Consider the following 18471-nt stretch of genomic DNA (forward strand, 5'->3'; position numbering starts at 1 on the left):
GCTGAATCACCCCCCACCCAGGGCTCTGCTTAGTGTTTTTACTACTCACGTTGGTACAGTGTACTGTAGAGACGACGGAGGAGAGGGATATGTTTTGTTGGTTTTCTTCGTCCTGTGGCTGCACAAGAAGAGGGGAGCTAGTATATACAGTATATACAAAACCTTTTATGGTATCAGCAAATTGGTGTGCAAGTTAACAGTCTTTACTTTGCAGCCTGTTCGCTGAGTTTAATAGTTTCTGCATATATCTCGATGTTCATTCAGGCAGCCCATTCAGACTAGCAAACTGCTTTGGTATTAGGGAGCTCATCTGTAGCTTTAATTTATGGTATTCGTGTCGATTATATAGATAGATCTGATCAAGAAATTGCCATCTGATCTGCATATATGAGATACTACAGCAGTACAGTACTACTGTATCTGACAATTCTTTCTCTATAGAACTGTAGTATATATTTTTTTACAGAGGGCTGTAGTATATGGCAATTCTTTCTCTATGGAAAAGCAAACTACAGTTCAATAGATGAAGTGAAGACGGAAAATAAATCACCAAGCAAATGAAGTACGGTAGATAACACTCCAGTGCAAAGAGAGCCGTCACCAATAAAATAGGGATTTCTTTCCATGGGCAGAGAGGCAGGTCAACTCGGCCACCGACTAGATAAGCATGGACACATTCCGGGCCCAACAGTGCATGTGCCAAACATGTTTGTTTAGAAGGCCCATTCGACCTCACTATTCATCCAACTGGCCATAAGCATGTTGCTAGCGCGGCCGATCGCATTTTTATTATTTATGAAAGGGGAAAATATGTGCCTGTGAAACATTGATAATAGGCCAGCCGGTTTAGTAAATTTGCTAATTCGTTTAATGTTTGTTACGTGCCTACACAGATAATGGAGCAAAGACAGAATTCATGTTTGTGAGGAACATTACACGAATTACAAGTGAATAAAGTTGGAGTTCTGTTTTTTTAAAGACAGAATTCGTGTTACTCCTTTTCATATTATTTTTTCTCACGTATTACATGTTGTTTTCTTACCTATTTCGAGAAACTTTGAATAGTAATAAAACACTTCTTTTTTAATTGTGCACGGGTTATGGTTCCTTCAGCACTCATTGATCTGTAGAAGTTTGAATAGATCATCTGTTTTTAAAACATAGTGCAGTCTCTTTTTTTCATTTAAACTTAGTGCAATCATGCACACATGTATCCCGTAGCCTGCTCACCTATGGCACATCTGGGCCGAAAAGAGTGTTCAAATGAAATTACTTGCACATCTGGGCCCAGTAATTAATGTTGTGTGGTGTCGAGAAAAAAAAATCAAGAACTTATAGCTAGATCCTCTTCTTTTATTGCATGTGAGTTTACACATGAATATAGGAGCTCAAACTTCGAAGCTCACAATCTCGCAAAACATGTACTCTTTAGGGGCTGGCCAACATGCTTGGTCACGTCAGCCCGCGGATCTTTCTTTTTGTACTTAAAAATATCATAGCAGGTGAGATTGCCTAAAAAAGGAAAAAATTCAAGAAAAATTCTACGTAAAATTTTATGCAAGCATATTAATACGAACAAACAGTCAAAAAATAGACAATATGACAAGCCTACACATAAACATATTTTATTCCACTCTTTTCCAATCCATATCCATTGAAAAAATATTTATTTATATATTATGTAACAATACAAACATCTGAAAGCAATATGATATCCAAAGTTACCGGATAAGAATGCATAAGAACTTGCCTAATACGGCAACAATCATGGTGAAGGATAGAATCATGCATTTCGACCACTCGGCTGCTCGGTCGCGCAATCCAGCAGCTTGCATCAAAAGAATCAACAACAGACGAGTTTGGCATCATCCCCTGTGACGGATGAGGAAGATCAACTGTGTTGGCTTGAGGAAATAGAGCAATAGTGAAACAATAATACAAAAAGACGCCGATGGTGTCGGAGTCCAGGGAGCTGCGTCCACGGACTTGCTGAGAGATTTTAGGTTCAAACTCTGGGGCCGGCTCTAGTTCACGGCCTACGCGACCAGACGTGGACGGAGACGAAGCTCGAGAGGCGCATGCTAACACAGAGCACGACAAGGACACATGAATTTCCCAGGTTCGGGCCACCGTGGTGATGTAAAACCCTACTCCTACTTGGCTGGGATTGCTTGTGCGCAACAGTGCGCTTGGAGCTACAAGGCGAGGTGAGGAAGAAGAAGATCCCTCTCTACAATGGCTGTCCTGCCCTTCTTATAGTGCCTTGGTCCTCTTCCCTGAAAATATGAGTGGGAAAGGGATACCACGGGGCGGCAAATTTGAAGGGGGACAAGGGCTCAAGCTTATCCTGGCTAAAGGTGGCTTCACCTGCTAAAGGCGTTATCCTGATGTAAGTATGGGGTCGGCAACGACACATGTCCTGGGCGCTGAGCTGTCTTGATCTTCATACACCAAAGTGGAAAGCTTTGGGACTTGCTTTGGAGGGAGGCAGGCATCGCTGCTCTCTTAACACCGAAGGGGAAACTAGTCTCCGTCGTACCCTGCTGCCCTTATCCTGACAGCAGGGCATCACCCACGTGATGGGCGCGGGCCTCGCGACTCGAGCCACGACGACTCTCTCCGGCAGCCCGGGCTGCCGAACCTTGATCTCACTGGGAGTGTGTGTGCTCCCGCCCTCTCTCCCCCCTTAACGATCTCACTGTAAACTCTGATGATGTAACTTTCTGGGACAACAGTACGTTCTCATCAATATATTTCGGTGGGGGAAGCCCCCCACCCCCCTGAAAATTCAAAACAAATAACATGTCAAATAACCAAAAAAGGATGCCAGCAAATAAGCACAAGGTTGGCAAAAGGTGAAGACGTGCAACTTTCTGAGGGAGAAGACGTAAATCTTTTTGGCGCTTAATGAAACTCAATATTTACCCATCTTTCATAACAAGTGCTTCAGCAGTAGTAGCATCGGCTGCATAGGTTAGATCAGAGCACTTTGCACTTAGATGCCAAAAATGTACCATTACGATGTCTAAGCATTGCCGCAGTTGCGCCTGCCCCTTCATCAGAGTAGCATTTAGAGCATCTCCAACAGCCGCGCTACACGCCACGTGCAAAAAACTACTTTGCCGCGCGCCCTTCGTCTGGTTTTGCGCGGCCGGCAGCGCTGGCTCCAACAGCCACGCTAAAATGCAGCGCGCACGCCGCTCCAGCAGCGCGCAAAAAATGCAGCGTGCGCGACTCGCCGGGGCATTGCATATGTTACATTTTGGACACCAAATGGATTTGAAACCTTCAAATGAAATGAACATGACATATAAATTTCACACAAACAAGTTGATGAATAAAAGTTCATGCCCACAAGTTCAAAATCATGCCCACAAGTTCATCCAACCAAGTTCAAAATGCAAACCAAGTTCATGACAAAAACGAAAGACACATCAAGCCTCCTCCTCGTCTTCGTCCTCATCTTCGGAAGACGATTCTTCCTCCTCCGAAGATGATTCTTCCTCCTCCTCCTCATCGCGCACCGCATCACGTGAAGCTCCAACGGTGTTGGCATATCGTCGAACACGTTGTGCGCGTCGGCCGCCGGCTCAACGAGTGAGCTCGCCGGCGCTTCGGTAGCCGCCGCGCCCGTCACACGCCCTGCAAGCTTCTTTCTCCTCGCCTTCGTGGTCATCCGCGGCGGCATGAAGAGGCCGCGCGCGAGGCCGATGCTCGGAGGAGCTCCGGCGGTGGCGAGGCCAACGCTCCCCGCGCTAGGGTTTCCGCCGCCGGCGGGGGGGGGGGGGGGGTCGCGGATGTAGGATGGGGTGAGCGGGGTGCCAGCGTGTGCGTCCATCGGGTCAAGTTTGCCGGCACCGACGCGCGCGGGGCGAAGGTGGCGGGGAGGAGAAAGTGCGGCGCGAGCGCTCGTGTGTGCCGCGCGCGGAAGCCGGCCCCAAATACACAGTGCGAGTTGGCGTTTCGGATCGCGCGGCCAACTACATATGCCGCGCGCGCGGTTGGAGTTTGTCTACAGGTTGCGCGTGCGCTAAAATGGCAAAATTTGCGGCGCGGCTGTTGGAGATGCTCTTAGCTGCCAAAAACTTGGTTCTCTCTCCTTTTTTTTTTTCCCTTTTTACAAAAAATATCTAATTTCCAGTGATGTAGGCAAGATCCAGAGTATGAAATACATCAGAACAAGTTAAGTGCCTGCCAAAACTATTCAACAATCCATTGTCGTCCAGCCCGGTTAGGATACCTGGCTTTCACCCAGGCGACCCGGGTTCAAATCCCGGCAATGGAGACCTTTTTTTAAAAATTTCTTTGGACTATACCTAAATTGTAGCACCTGCTAGCGAAATTTCAGAAGTTACGGAGATCATCAATGCTGGCATGGTCTCGAGAGGAGAACCACCAACATCAACCATGAGGTTTCGCGCCTTCCAATCAATATGCCAAATGACAGTAGCGACACCCACATGCCAAGTCTGGGTCGGCAGCCCATCCTGCTGGCATCAGCTGCCAAACAGAGGAGAGATCACCAGGAAATCGAGACGGTGACTCGGTGAGGACGGACCAAACCGCAGCAGCCAAACCGTGGTTGTGTTTTTCATATATATTGAGTACCATTTCTGAAGCAGATTACAATTCAGGCGAATGGATGGGAACAGAAATTATGTGCAGCCAAAATATGTAGTATGGCTGTGCACAGCGCCTTTTGCAGAACTGGTATGCGAGCCATCAAGTAACACAAACACATGGGCATATGAGTGCAGGCCAGATATATTTATTGAGGTGGCCTGCCGCTCCATATATATGAAAAACAACCAGTCCACAGTTTTACTACTCCATGCATGAAAAACAAGCAGAGTTCTATGAGCAGGTGAGCACATAAAGGCAAATTACCTGATTCTTTTTCACAGATCTCTGCACTTGAAAACCCATGTCTTGATTCCCGGTGATCTCTATGCAAGTATGTAATGTAGAGCTCTGTTACGCCTACGCCATTTTGCATTTGCCATTTACTTGACAGAACACCCCCAATCCCCCATTAGCCATTAGCTCAATTTCTGCAAACAAGCTCAAAATATTCCAAGCGATGTTGAATCATGGTCCTTTCATTTCCTTTTTTTTTCTGTTCTGTTTTGGGAACTAACCAAAACCATATGAGTGTGCATATATTATGTGCAGTGTTGGCCAAAAATATGCAACAAATACCTGACTGTTTGGAGCCAAAAGTTGAAAAATATCAAAACCTCTATGAGATCCATCCTTTAGTACCTGAACTTATATCTCGAGATTCAGGTTACATGCCATACTCAGCCACCGAGATCAGCATCTTAAAACTACAGCCACCGAGATGTACCTGAACTTACATCACAAAATCAGGAAACAACACTACAGCCACCGAGACATATAGCAAGCTAAGAACATTACTGAAAAAAAAGGATCACCAACTTCTGAAATCGAGACCAGACCGGACCAGAAGCGAGATCAGCATCTTAACCATCTTGTCCTAGGAAGACCAACTGCGGCACATCATCAGGTGCAGGCTTCAAACACTTCAGTTTTCGTCCGATTCATATTTCAAGACCTTCTTCCCCAGCCTCGGTGATTCTCAGCAGACCACCAGCCGGCGCCGCCCGAGCTGCATCATGAGCTCGCACCGCCTTCTGTTGAAGCGCCGACGGTCCCTCCGGCAGTTTCTTCCTATCGCCGTCATTCTGCAAACCTGCCCACAAATGAAGGAAAGCGCGGATGGCACAAGTCAGCTCAACAGGAGCCAATATTAAGTTCATGCTCTATTCCGAGTTTTCAGATTGCCCAGCAGAAGGCATCAATCCCCACCACATGAAAATTAAGTCCTACTGGTATTTTCTCAGCAACCCAGCAAGAAACATTTAGTGAAGCAGCTGGGTCAATCGAAGCGATCAAGCAATAGAATTATGCATGAATATAGATGTACCTTATGGACTGTAGAAACCCATGTATGGAATCAAAGTACGGAAGTTCTCTCTCTTCCATAGCTTCTTCCACTGTAATGACTTGAGATTAATCTCGTACGTAGATGCCAAGGTCTGTGGCCACGAAAATGATATCACGGCCCTCCACAGATCCAATCACTCTAAGTCTTATCTTGGGATTTTGAATGGGGAGAAGGTTTTTGAGATCGATGATTGCACGCTCAGTCCATGACGCAACTCCATCGGAACCCATCTGCCTTGACCACAGGCAGAGGAGGGTTAACCTGTCCACGTGTGCAAAACCCAAACTGCCATCTGCCATCGCCATGAGGATAGCAGTACCGCAAAAGACAGACCCCTCCGGTGGCGCGTCAATCAGCGATAAGCAGACCAGGGCACTGCTCGCTCCACTCGTCCGTCTCCGGCGAGTACACGCGCGCGCGTGCAACACAATCATCGTCGTCATGACCGATCCTGTCCAGGCCGACGAAGACCACCCGGAAGGGGCCCTCATGGCAAGCGCGGTGGTCACAATCGCTCACATCGCAGAGCACTGCGGCGACCCAATGGTGCGCGGGCGCTTCCAGCTTCATCCGGCGGCCTGTCATTGGGTCCCAGACGACGAGGCCCATATCATATTTATAATGATTGCCCAGGAGAACGCGGCCATGGCGGCAGTCCCACGGAGTGTACCCATGGTCGTCGGGAGCGCGCGCGGCGAATTTCGTGGTGGAGACGAAGTTTGCCACGGGTTCCTCCTCATCAGGCATGCAGAGATAAGGCCATGAATAAAGGAACCCCAGCATGGGGGGAGCTCCATGGAACTCGCCGTAGCGACGGCGGAAACGAGGGCCGGAGAGGAGGCCGAGCCAGAGCTTGCTGGCGAAGGAGGCGCGCGCGAGGAGCGCGGGCTCCTCCGGCGGGAGGCGGAGGAAGACCTCCTCGAGGAGCTCGTCCGGCAGCGACGGTGCCGTCGTTGATGTCGTCGTCGGCGGCATGGTCGATGGAGGCGAGGGTTTCGGGTGGTGTGGGGAAATTTGGGGAGGAAAGAGCCTCACTCACGGTCACGGATTCGGTTCATCCAGCGAACGCTCCGACAGTGGCAGAGAGAGTGGGCTGCGCCTGCCGTTGCTCAGTGTTTGGTAGATCAGCCTATTCTTCGTGGCTCAGTTTTTGTATAATTTTTTTTTGGCGAAACATACATATTATTTATCTGCCAACATATTACAATCATTTTGGATACATCTTGCAAGGAAAGGAGGAGTAGTTCCATCCCACAAGCTACACACGTTCTCACTACTGGCCTGTTGCGCACATAAGTGGGCAGCAAAGTTTGCCTCACGTCTTATACAAAGATCAAATTACAATGTAGCAATTGTGAGGCGATCTCTTGAGTCTGATGGAGGATTCCCCTAATTTTAAACCGGTGATGTTGACTAGCCTCCTAAAACCGCACCAAATTATGACGGTTAGTCTCGACAATTACCCGCTGGAAGTTTAAAGTGTTTGCAAGATCAACCACCGCAATATGAGCGCTTCCACCGACAGGGCATTGGCCAGAGAACTGCACCAACGACTTCTTGCAGCAAGGAGACGACCCATACTATCTCGCGCGACACACCCAGTAGCCCCAGTACCAGATATAGGATTAAAACTTCCATCTACATTTATCTTGATAGTATTTTCAGGTGGTGGGTTCCACCTAACCAGTTTATTCTCATGGTGATCAGTGCAATGAGTGGCAGTGGATACCTCCTTAACACCTCTGCTACCCATCGGGCAACTTTGTTTGGTGAGAGGTGCTGATCTCCCCTTTTTTCCTTGTTCCGACCGTCCATATGGCATACGCCGCTGTTGTGATAGTCTCATCATCCTTAGCAGAACAAACCTTCCCACTGATGATATCTGATGCCTAGGTTTTCGGGTGAAGGTGGGGTAGTTTGACACCGGATAGACTCATCATTATTTCCACGGAAAGAACATGCCCCAATATGTTCAATGTGTCGTCTCTTTAAGATACCCATGGTAGGAGTGAACTCATGAAGTACTCCATCAAAAATGCTTTATCTTTGGGAGAACTTTGAGTTGCCAACATAGCCTCCACATGGGATGATCAGAACCTCGTGATGATGTCAGATCAATGTGCCGACGTGCAGCTGCATTATTCGATAGACAGTGATAAGCTGAGCGCACTGAATACATACCATGTTTCTCAAATGCCTAGGCTAAAGTGTCACAGTCCAGAGCGCTTAGAGGAATGGAGAGGATTGCATCTGCATCAGGACGTAGAAAATAGTTCCTTATGAGATGATCATCCCATGTTCCATCTTCCCTAATGAGGTCAGACATTAGAGTTAGGTGAGTATTATCAGGTTTCGACAAGGGGCGTACTAATGGATTAGGCGGGATCCATTTGTCTTCCAAATATCAATCTTTGTGCCTGTTCCCACCCTTTTGATGGGGCCCAAGTTTTTCTATCTCAGTTTTCAGATTTTGGCATGTTTCACACACACACGTAGCTACATAAACATTAGATGACTCTTCCACCTGCTTGTGACTTGAGATGATTTGCCAAAGATGTAGTCTATCATTTTTAAGAAACAACTCCGTACAATGAAGTTTCATTCATTACATATAGTAATACACTACCTCCAAACTACAAAAACATCTTATATTTAGGAACAAAGTGTGTACTAGATTAGTGGTGCAACACATATAATATAACAAATTACAGGCTCGAGCGCGCCCTCGCCAAGTGCCAGGTCACCGCCCTTCCTCCTTCACGGCGGGCTTGGGCCTCTGAGTGAGACAACAAGAAACGCCTGCTTCTTTGGGGTGGACTTGTAGGCATGCAGGACTGTGTGTCTCGACGGTCGGCGGTCACACGGGTCTCCATGTTGTCATGACGCCCTAGGACAGGCTGCTGCCACGAGGTAGGTGAGCGTCAAAGTGTAGGTTGTGGCAAGTGAAGATTTCGTGATACGAGGGAGAGGCTACTGTCTTAGGTGAGGACAAGGAAGGTGGCAACAACCCTTTTCTTTTCCCAGGTGCTTGTGTAAAGGGTGAACACTATTGAATTCCGCTCAAAAGTCAAGGGGGGCTTTGAATTGGGGTAAGTGAGGCCGGGGGAGAGCAGGTCGTCGAATATCGTGTTTAGTTTTCCACGTGTCAAATAACCACCCAATCAACGGTACTCGGACCACCTGAATGTCGCGTCCATCCCCAATATCAGCATCCAAGTGGCGCCCGAGGGAATTCATAGTATCTCCAAATCATCCATCAAGTCTCTTATTATATAGATCCGCCGATGCGACAACCTGGGTGTTGCAGCTGGTAGTTCTGATGTCCGTGATGATCAAATGATGGAAGCTACGGAAGAGGACGTGCTCGATCTCATGGACAATGTCCTGCGGATGACAATCTTAGATTCCTGTACGAGTCTATGAACAAGAGTTGTCGGCGGCAATGAGAGAACGACGAGAAGCGGAAGGAATGCTGAGAGGGACAAGGCAGACGGCAACTGATGTACGTTGTGGTGAAACTTTACAAAGTTTGACTAAGTTCATAGAAACCAATATGAACATTTACAACAAGTAGTGTATATGATGTGAAAATATAATGATGAATCTACTATTATTGATTTGGTATCGTAGATGTTAACAATTTTTATATAAACTTGATCAAATTTTACGAAGTTTGACTTAAAGCAGAGAGAAAATGCAGAGTAAACAAAAACGGAAGGCGTATTAGGAACTCGGGACCATGTGGATCCAATTACGCTCATAAGAATAAGGACTCCTTAGGGCATCTCTAACCCTTACCTTAATTTTTAACTCCCTAAAAACTTAACTCCTAAGGGCATTCCTTTATTTTACTCCCTTATTTTCTAGTTTTCTTAGTTACTTTTTGTTGCTTGTTATTTTGCTTTTCTACATTTTCAAAAACTCAAACAAAAAATATTTAAATTTGAGCAAGTAGTTACTTTTGTTTTAGCTTGGAAATATGTCTACCACACCTAAAAATACCAAACTTTGTGGCTTCACAAATGGTAATAACAATGATTATATTAGTACACCAATTGCTCCACCAACCACTAGTGTTGAATCTTATGAAATCAAACCTGCTTCATTGAACTTGGTAATGAAAGAACAATTTTTTGGTTCTTATATTGAAGATGATGCTTCTCATCTTAATGATTTTGTTGATCTATGTGATATGCAAAAATATAAAGAAGTGGAAGCTGATGTGGTTAAGTTAACCCCCCCCCCCTTTCCATTATGAGCAAAATCTAAAGAATGGTTTCCATCTTTGCCTAAAAATAGCATTGATTCTTGGACTAAATGTAAGAACGGTTTTACCGGTAAATATTATCCGCCTGCTAAATCATACAATTAAGGAATCTTACCATGAATTTTAAACAATTTGAGCATGAGCATGTGGCTCAAGCTTGGGAAAGGTGAAAAATCTATGACTACGAATTTTCCTACACATGGTTTAAGCAAGTGGATGATTATACAAAATTTCTATGCTGACATTCATTATATGTCCAGAAATCTTCTAGACTTGGCTACAGGTGGTATTTTTATGGCTACTACTTTGCGGATTGCCATCAGACTTTTGCATGAAATTACTTCAAACTACACCCAATGTATACTGAAATAGCTCCAACTAGTAAGAAGGTAAAATTTGTTGGGGAGATCTCTGGTTTGAATGATAAAATAGATATGATTGTTTTATGCTTGCTTCTAAACATGCTCCTAGTGATGTCAAGGATGTTTCTCTTGTTGCACTTGTTGAACAAAGTACTCCCTGCGATTCAGTTCAAAACCGTGACACTTATTATTGGTCGGAAGTAGGAATGAACAATTGTATGTTAAACAACTTTGCTAATAATGCTTATAGAAACAATTTTGATGGTAATAATAATTATGCTAGACATTATTCTCAAAACAATTTTAGATTTTTTTATGGTAATAAAAGTGTGCCTTATGAAATAGAAAGTGCTATTAAGGACTTTATTGACACTTTGATTCATGATGCTCTAGAGATGTTTTAGCAACAATTTTTATGGTAATAAAAGGATTTTAGAGATGTTTTAGCAGTAAATTGGATAAGCTAGAAAATGGGATGCTTAAGATTGATACTTTGATTCATGATGCTGAAGTACTTAAGATTAAAGCTTTGCCCAAATATCATATGTCTAAATCTCTTAAAGCTATTCAAATTGTTTTCAATAATAAATTAATAATGATAGGATGATTGCCATTCTTAGAGCTAGACGTGAGAGAGAGAGAGAGAGAACAACAAAAAAGAGAGGCTACATATTCTGAAAATTATGGAAGTAGGGGTATTGAAATGGTAAAAACTTTAAGTAGCACTAAAACCCCTTCGTTGGACGAACTCACAAACTTGCGGCTAAACCAACAACAATAGTAGCCTATCGAGTATACTGGACGCACCTTCATGACTAAACCAACAATTATAGTAGAATATAGAGTTTTTTTACAAGGATGAGAAGCTCCAATCTGCCCGAGGGCAATGCTCCTCGGCACCATGGGTCGCGTGCGGACCATGACCTCACCTTGCAAGAGACCTCATGTGGTGGCAAGCAACGTGGATGCACGTTGGTGATTTTTTTGGGGGTGGGGTGGGGGGGGGGGGATGGCCCGCGGCTGGCTCGGGCTAGTGTTTTTTGTTTGGGGGGGGGGGGGGAGATGGGCCGCGACCGGCTCGGGTTAGGGTTTGGGGGAGGGGGGGATGGGCCGCGACCGGCTCGAGTTAGGGTTTGGGGAGGGGAGGGGGGCGTCGACGCCGAGGATTTATACGGGTCCAATCGGGGCAAGAGGAGGGGGAAATAGGATTTAGGGAGGATTCGAGTGATTGTTCGAATTGGAGTAGAAAAGGGCATCTTTTGAGGTTTAACCCCTCAATTTTTTGACAAGTTTCTTTAGGGGTGGTTTAGTCAGGGTACAACTCCTCAAAAGGTTCCTTCTTGAGAAGTTAAACGATTGGTTTCCAGGGATAGAGACTAGAGATGCCCTAAGTTTGGGCCGCCGCCGGCGGTTCCTTCCGCCGAACCCTACTCCGCTCCGGATCCTCCCCAACACCATCCCGCCGCCCCTCCCGCCGGCGCACATCCATGGTCGGTTAATTAGATTCCGCGTGAGGTTTTCGCCGGGGGTCGGCGTTGGATTCCGCGTCGGTTCCGAGTCGATCGAGGAGCCCTTTCCATATCGAACACGCCGCAACTCGATCGGCCGAGTTCGCGTCCCCCAAGAACTCGGCGTCCCGTCTCGCCGAGATTATATATAGGGCCGCGAGCTCCACGAAATCCCCCGTGATTTCGGCGGCGTCCAAATCCAAAGAGAACTCATGAGGGGGGATCGATCGGCCATGAGGGTCACCCGAGGTATGCACCTGGAGGCGAAGATGGGCGAGAACGCGTGGCGCGCCGGCGAGGTGGTCTGGGGCAACGGACACTCGTACGTCCTGCGGTGGTTCGATGGCGGCCCAGACTCTGAGCGCATCCGGAGGACGGATGTCCGGCCGCTCCCGGATCCCGCCGTCAAGCTGCCGGCGGACCTTGCCACCGGCGACGAGGTTGAGGTGTTTCACAGAAACCTGTGGAAGCGCGCCGTGGTCGTGGGAGCCGCCGGCCACGGTCAGTTTGATGTCAAGATCGCCCGCTCGACCGAGGTTCTTACGGCGGACACGAGCGTGCTGCGGCCCCTTATGGCGTATCGGGGAGGGGAGAAAGGCTGGGTCTTGATCCACAAGGTAACGCCATCGCCGTCCCCTTCATCTTTTCCTCATGTCTGCAGATTTTTTCTTTTGCTGACGGCGTCTTGCCCTGTTTCTCAACCTTCTTCCTCGCTACAGGATAACGAAATCCCCGCCGAGAGCGCCGTGCCATGGCGCCCCGTGGCCGGTAAGAACATCAAAAGCAAAGCCAATGACAATGGAGGCGGCAAGTTCGCCGCGCATTCCACCAATCTGGGTCTGGGCAAGACGAAGAGGAGCAATTACGCGGTGGACGCCGACATTGTCAGGGATGTCAAGAGATTTCAGGGCAACAACGTCTTCTTGGCCAAGAGAGAACCCGCAGCAAGGTACCACGACAACAACATAGAGGTGATGGATGTACACCCAAGCCATTACCTCAAGAAACGGGAGCAGGAGACGAGCAATCATACTAAACCCAACGATGAGGAAATTGATGTGATCGGAGGAGGAACGGACAGCGACAACGACGACGATTCCAACAGTAGCAAGTCTGATCCATCGTCGTCGGACGGAGACAGCAGCAGCAGTGGGGGAAGCAACAGCAACAGCAACGCCGGCGCTCGTGCAGTTCCCCCGACCGCCGAGCATTGCCAAGAAAATCAAGAAGTCCAGTCGCCGCCGAGCTGCAAGGAAGAGGAGCAAGATTCTGAGGAGAGGACCGAGTCCCGTGGCAGCGCGAGAATGCGCCACCGACCGGCGGACGAGGAAGAGGAACAGAATGAGCAAGAAGTAGAGGAGCATGATCACCGCGTCCATGGCCTGGAGCTGGAGGCCTACGTGAGCGTCATGAAGGCCTTCTACTTCACGGGACCGCTGACCTGGGCCAAGGAGGAGCTGCTGTCCGACCTCCGCCTGCAGCTCCACGTCTCCAGCGACGAGCACCTGCAGGCGATATGGCGTCTCAAGGGGAAGAAGTAAAAAAACCGCAGGCGTTTCAGTTCAACGGCGGCTATTGCTGATTGCTGTAGTTTGTAACCTGTCAATCTGTGATAGTAGATTACTGTACGTAGTTGGGAGTGTCAAGTCAGTCATCAGTTGACTGAATTTGATTTGGATCTCAGTCAAAGTTTGATTTTGATCATTTTGGGTCTTAATCAAATTTTGATTCTGAATTTGGGTCTCAGTCATCAGTTCCAACTTAATTCCAAACTTATTGGCTGATTGATAGTTTGTCACCTGTGAATCTGTGATGCATTGCTCTAGTGATTGCTAGTTTGTCACCGGTGATACATTGTAGTTGGGAGTGTCTAATGATCATTAGACCGAGTTAGATTTGGGTCTCAGTCAAATTTTGATTTTGGGTCTCAGCCAAATTTTGATTTTTAATTTGGCTCTCAGTCATCAGTTCCAACTTCCAAACTTAACTTAGATTCTGTGTGTTTGGGATATAGGTTGACAACCACTGAAAACTGAGAAGCCACTGGTCTCGCTGCTCTGTTTATATGAAGAGAAGCACCAAATCAGAAGACCGCAAAAAACCAAACAAAAACGTGAATTGAAGTCCCACAAAAATGTAATGAAAACTAAAGAAAAGATTAATAAACCACAAAGCAGATACTGAAAAATAGTGGAAATTGAAACTGATGGGGAAAAGAGCTGACATATACTTGTAATAAATGAGTACGACAAGGATGACATATATTGTGATGTGACAAGGATGAAGTAAATGCAAAATATCACCTCTGTAACTTGATATAAGACATTTTTTGACACTATGACAGTGTCAAAAAACGTCTTATATTTTGATACGGAGGGAGTACTAAAATAAAGAGAGTACTTCAATAAATAGAATGCGGAAAAGATAAAGACCGAATAAAGAGTATGAAAAACAAACCCAGGACTGAAGGAAAAACAATATTCAAGCATTGACTTTCCTGTAAATCAGAAGTTCAAAAAGATTATCAAAGTCACGAGCCAAACATGAAAAACATCTGTCGACCAAGGGCAATGAATGGGTCATGATTTCCATTATTATACATAGTTGGCGCAGTTTGCCGATATCACAACCAGTTGGCACGACATTGTTCAGTTTCTCAATATTACTGCATCGATAATGCACAGATGTTACAGCCTTACAGAAAAACAGAAAATCTCAGTCACTTACACCAGGCTAAGAAAAGTCGGGGCACTTATTCCAGACCTACGCCACTTATTGAGTTGCTAAGCTGACAACAGTCTCAGAACCCAAGATATGCAGGACCGGGTGCACATATTGCCTCAACTTATTTTTTGGAATGTAAAGGATCTGATGAAGTTCCTCAGATTCGCGGCAGCTCTGCTATGTTCAGGTATAACTACTGATGAAAGGACACCAGCATTTTGGCAACTTAGTCGAAAGGTCAGAGAGGAAAAGGATCAGATGAAACATATATCATATAATCATTTTGTTCTTGAGTCTACCTACAAGAGTTTATCAAGAAAAGGATGCATTATTTTGGTCAGATAAGTAGCCAAACAAACATTAGCTGAGAAAAATGTATTTGATGCTACACATAACCATACAACATGAACAGAAATGGCCTTTAGCTTCAGAGAAGGGATTTTTGCCGCAAAGGACAACATGCAGGTGAGCAAATCTGAAAACACCCACGTGAAGAAATCAATTGGAAAGTCCCTTACTGATTCGTCACTATATCCTCTCGCCGAACTATTATTAAGCAGGAAAGGGGAATAAAAAAGAGTGCTTACAGTCAAGCAAGGTATGGGCGCAGAAACAAACAGAGCAAGGGCTCTGAGCAAAGAGTACAGAGCAGTATAGAGAGCACACGGCGCCGGCGGCGGGTTCATCAAAGATCCTGGAGTTTTTCTCATCTCTTCCCCAATCCATATGAACAGAGAAACTGAGAAAACACGGATGAGACTACAGATTCGAACCCAGCCCCCGACCATCGACATCGAACACAGAAGTATATAGAAAGAATCTTAAAACTATTCAACAATCCATTGTCGTCCAGCCCGGTTAGGATACCTGGCTTTCACCCAGGCGACCCGGGTTCAAATCCCGGCAATGGAGACCTTTTTATTTCCTTTTCGTTTCAACTTTTATTTTTGAATATATACCCAAATTGCTGCCCCTTTTTTCGTTTCAACTTTTATTTTTGAATATATACCCAAATTGCTGCCCCTTTTTTCATTTCTTTTTCGTTTCAACTTTTATTTTTGAATATATACCCAAATTGCTGCCCTTGTGTAGTACTAAATATTGATGCTAAGTTTAAACTTGACCTTCTTCCCTTGAAAAACAGCTTGGCTGCTTTTTATTTTGGCTATACTCAAACTGCAGCAATTGTGCCGTAGGATGGCAATCCAACGGCAGATCCTAGAAAACAACTTAATCCTCAGCTGGACATTATTCATAATCATCCACAATAATATCTTCAGAATTGAGGGAAGGTAAGATAAGCCACCTCAGGTAGATTCTCTTGACCGTCCGATCTTTTCTTTGGTGGTCGATAGTCATTTGATGCTCAAGTGGTAGGTAGATATAAAGGGGGAGGGGGTGTAAGAAACCCTAGTCCTTGCCTTTCTCCATTCACCCCATGCCGACGCCACATACGTTCCTCCTCTCCTCTCTCGTCACTCTCACGCCCCTCCTCGCCTGGATCTCTTGATGCATGTGCCCATGTCCCCGTCTCTTTCCATCCTTGGCTCCTTGCATCGTAAGGGCGCTCACATGTGTGGCGATACGCAGATGCGATTTCGCGACGCTGACAAGCGAGGACGCGGAGGACTCATGGGTTCAACCTCGGGAGAATTTGCGGCGATCTCATGTGAGGCACATACCTCCTCCCAAAAAGGTAGTGGCGCTCACAATATTTGTTGAGTGTTGTACAGATCCATGGTAAGGAGGACCAGAGCACCTCCCGTACAAGTGAAACGATGGAGGATCCAGAGCCCCTCCCCTACAAAGGTAGTGGCGCTTTCAATCTCTGTTGGGTGTAGTACATATGCACGGTAAGGAGGACCGGAGGACCTCCCCTACAAAGATGAAATGATGGCAAGGATCCAGAGCGCCTCCGCGGGCATTACTTCGACGATAATGGATCCAGAGCCCCTCCGCTGACAATCTTGCTCTCCTCTCACCCAATTCATGTGTCAAAACGGAAGCAACGCCGGAGGTGGCTTGTAGCGATGGAGCAACCTCGGAGTAGAGGTCAGGAGGTCTACATGGCAGCCGACGCCCCGTCTGCTTTCAACATCTCCAGGTAACATCGAAAGCCCGAGGCGAACTTATCCTATATTATTTCATAATTCATAGGTCAAGAATCAACTACCCTTCATTGATTCGATTTGTATGCATATATTTTGTCCACCAGACCTTGGTGAGATCATCATCCGTTCTCCTCGTCTCCAATACCATGGTAGTTAACTAATTATGTTCCCTTACCTTTCTCCTTCCTATTTTATGGCATGCCTTCTAGATTCATCATAGGTTGTATCTTTTTCATAATTGGTATGCCTATAAAATCCCCATTCAAGAAAATATCCAACAAATTAGTGATGGTCCCCATGGAATCATGACAACATGTTATGTAGGGGGGTTATCTAATAATAGAACAATTCTTAATCTGGTTCCAACACTAATTTACTTTTAGTTTTTCATCGCTCTAAGTGTACAATGAATATAATTAATACTTCATATAATAACATTGGTGTACCCTATGACTTAACAGCCTGATGCTTAGTGTTGTAGGGTTTTGTATAACTGTGTGTGGCCTTTGTTGTCTTTGTTAATTTAAAGTTGGGCGCTCCTTGCACCTTTCATCTAAAAAAAGTTGTAGGGCTTCCTTTAGAGTCCCAGTCTGGCAATACATATTTGTGTAAATGAGAACATCTAATAATTTCACATATCATCCTTGTCCTTAGATGTACTTGTGTTATTCAAAAGGAGCACATTCATCGGCAAAAAACACTAGTGATATTTCATCTTCTGTGTACGATGTGGCATGCTATAGTGAATGCAAGTGACTTATGAACACTAATATATGTTTCCAAAAAATGAAGGTAGTGGAATTGTGTTAATTCAAACCCATGACATTCTTGTGGTGGGTTGTAAAGAAAATTATATGCACTCGCACATCATGGGATGATATTAGTTTCTTCAAATATAATTAAGTCAAACATGATAGAAATGATGAACATAACATATGATACAAAAAAGCATTAAAAATTGAAATGCATACTAGATTTAAGAGAAATTACAAACACTCTCTAATACCTCTAGTGCTAGAGTAGACCTTCCAAACACTCCCTAATATCGCTAATTATTGACCCTATGTTTCCATTAAGGATGGCATACTCTTGGCTTCCCATCAACTTACAATTCTCATTGGAGAGGCCATAAATTTAAGGCATGCACAGTTCAGATTCTTACACTAATGGTCGATGACCAATTAATGCATATGTAGTTGCCACTATCTCTACATCAAGCCATTTGCAAAGAATAAACTCACATTGAGCTTTAGTCTTTCTATATAGCAATTAACAACCTTGAGTAAGTAGCTATCAATCTCTTTTTTGTCATCGTCATAAAAAAGAACATTAGGTAGCATACAATAGTTATGCATGGTCCATCTTTCACCATTGTTGGCCCATAGAGCCGAGCCCTAAATCCAAGGGATCATGCCATGAGCATTGCCTTATGTGCAAGAAATTCTCCTTGGATGTACAAGGTGACATTTCCCCCCTCATTTGATGTTATTAGGCTTGTAAAACCATTTAATAGCTCTGGCGGCGGTTGCTT

At 45.6% G+C, this 18471-nt stretch overlaps 1 protein-coding gene, 1 long non-coding RNA gene, 2 other non-coding genes and 1 pseudogene across 4 annotated transcripts; 4 read left to right on the plus strand and 1 right to left on the minus strand.

The window, feature by feature from the left end:
* LOC141027131 (uncharacterized) overlaps positions 1-18471 on the plus strand; it is a 282578-nt pseudogene that overhangs the window by 172858 nt on the left and 91249 nt on the right.
* LOC109741524 (uncharacterized) lies at positions 2661-6707 on the minus strand. The gene is made up of 3 exons (XR_012201495.1): positions 5948-6707; positions 4888-5713; positions 2661-2780 (listed from the first exon to the last, which is right to left on the minus strand). It is a non-coding gene; the product is annotated as an uncharacterized lncRNA (long non-coding RNA).
* On the plus strand, positions 4212-4285 carry TRNAE-UUC (transfer RNA glutamic acid (anticodon UUC)). Its single transcript has one exon. It is a non-coding gene; the product is annotated as a tRNA-Glu (tRNA).
* Positions 11827-13889, plus strand: LOC109741531 (uncharacterized). The gene is made up of 2 exons (XM_020300623.4): positions 11827-12722; positions 12825-13889. Exons 1-2 carry the CDS (start codon positions 12318-12320, stop codon positions 13644-13646), a joined length of 1227 nt encoding a protein of 408 aa, XP_020156212.1. The 5' UTR covers positions 11827-12317; the 3' UTR covers positions 13647-13889.
* TRNAE-UUC (transfer RNA glutamic acid (anticodon UUC)) lies at positions 15668-15741 on the plus strand. Its single transcript has one exon. It is a non-coding gene; the product is annotated as a tRNA-Glu (tRNA).

This window comes from Aegilops tauschii, chromosome 1, assembly GCF_002575655.3.
Source record: "Aegilops tauschii subsp. strangulata cultivar AL8/78 chromosome 1, Aet v6.0, whole genome shotgun sequence".
Taxonomy (NCBI): Eukaryota; Viridiplantae; Streptophyta; class Magnoliopsida; order Poales; family Poaceae; genus Aegilops; species Aegilops tauschii.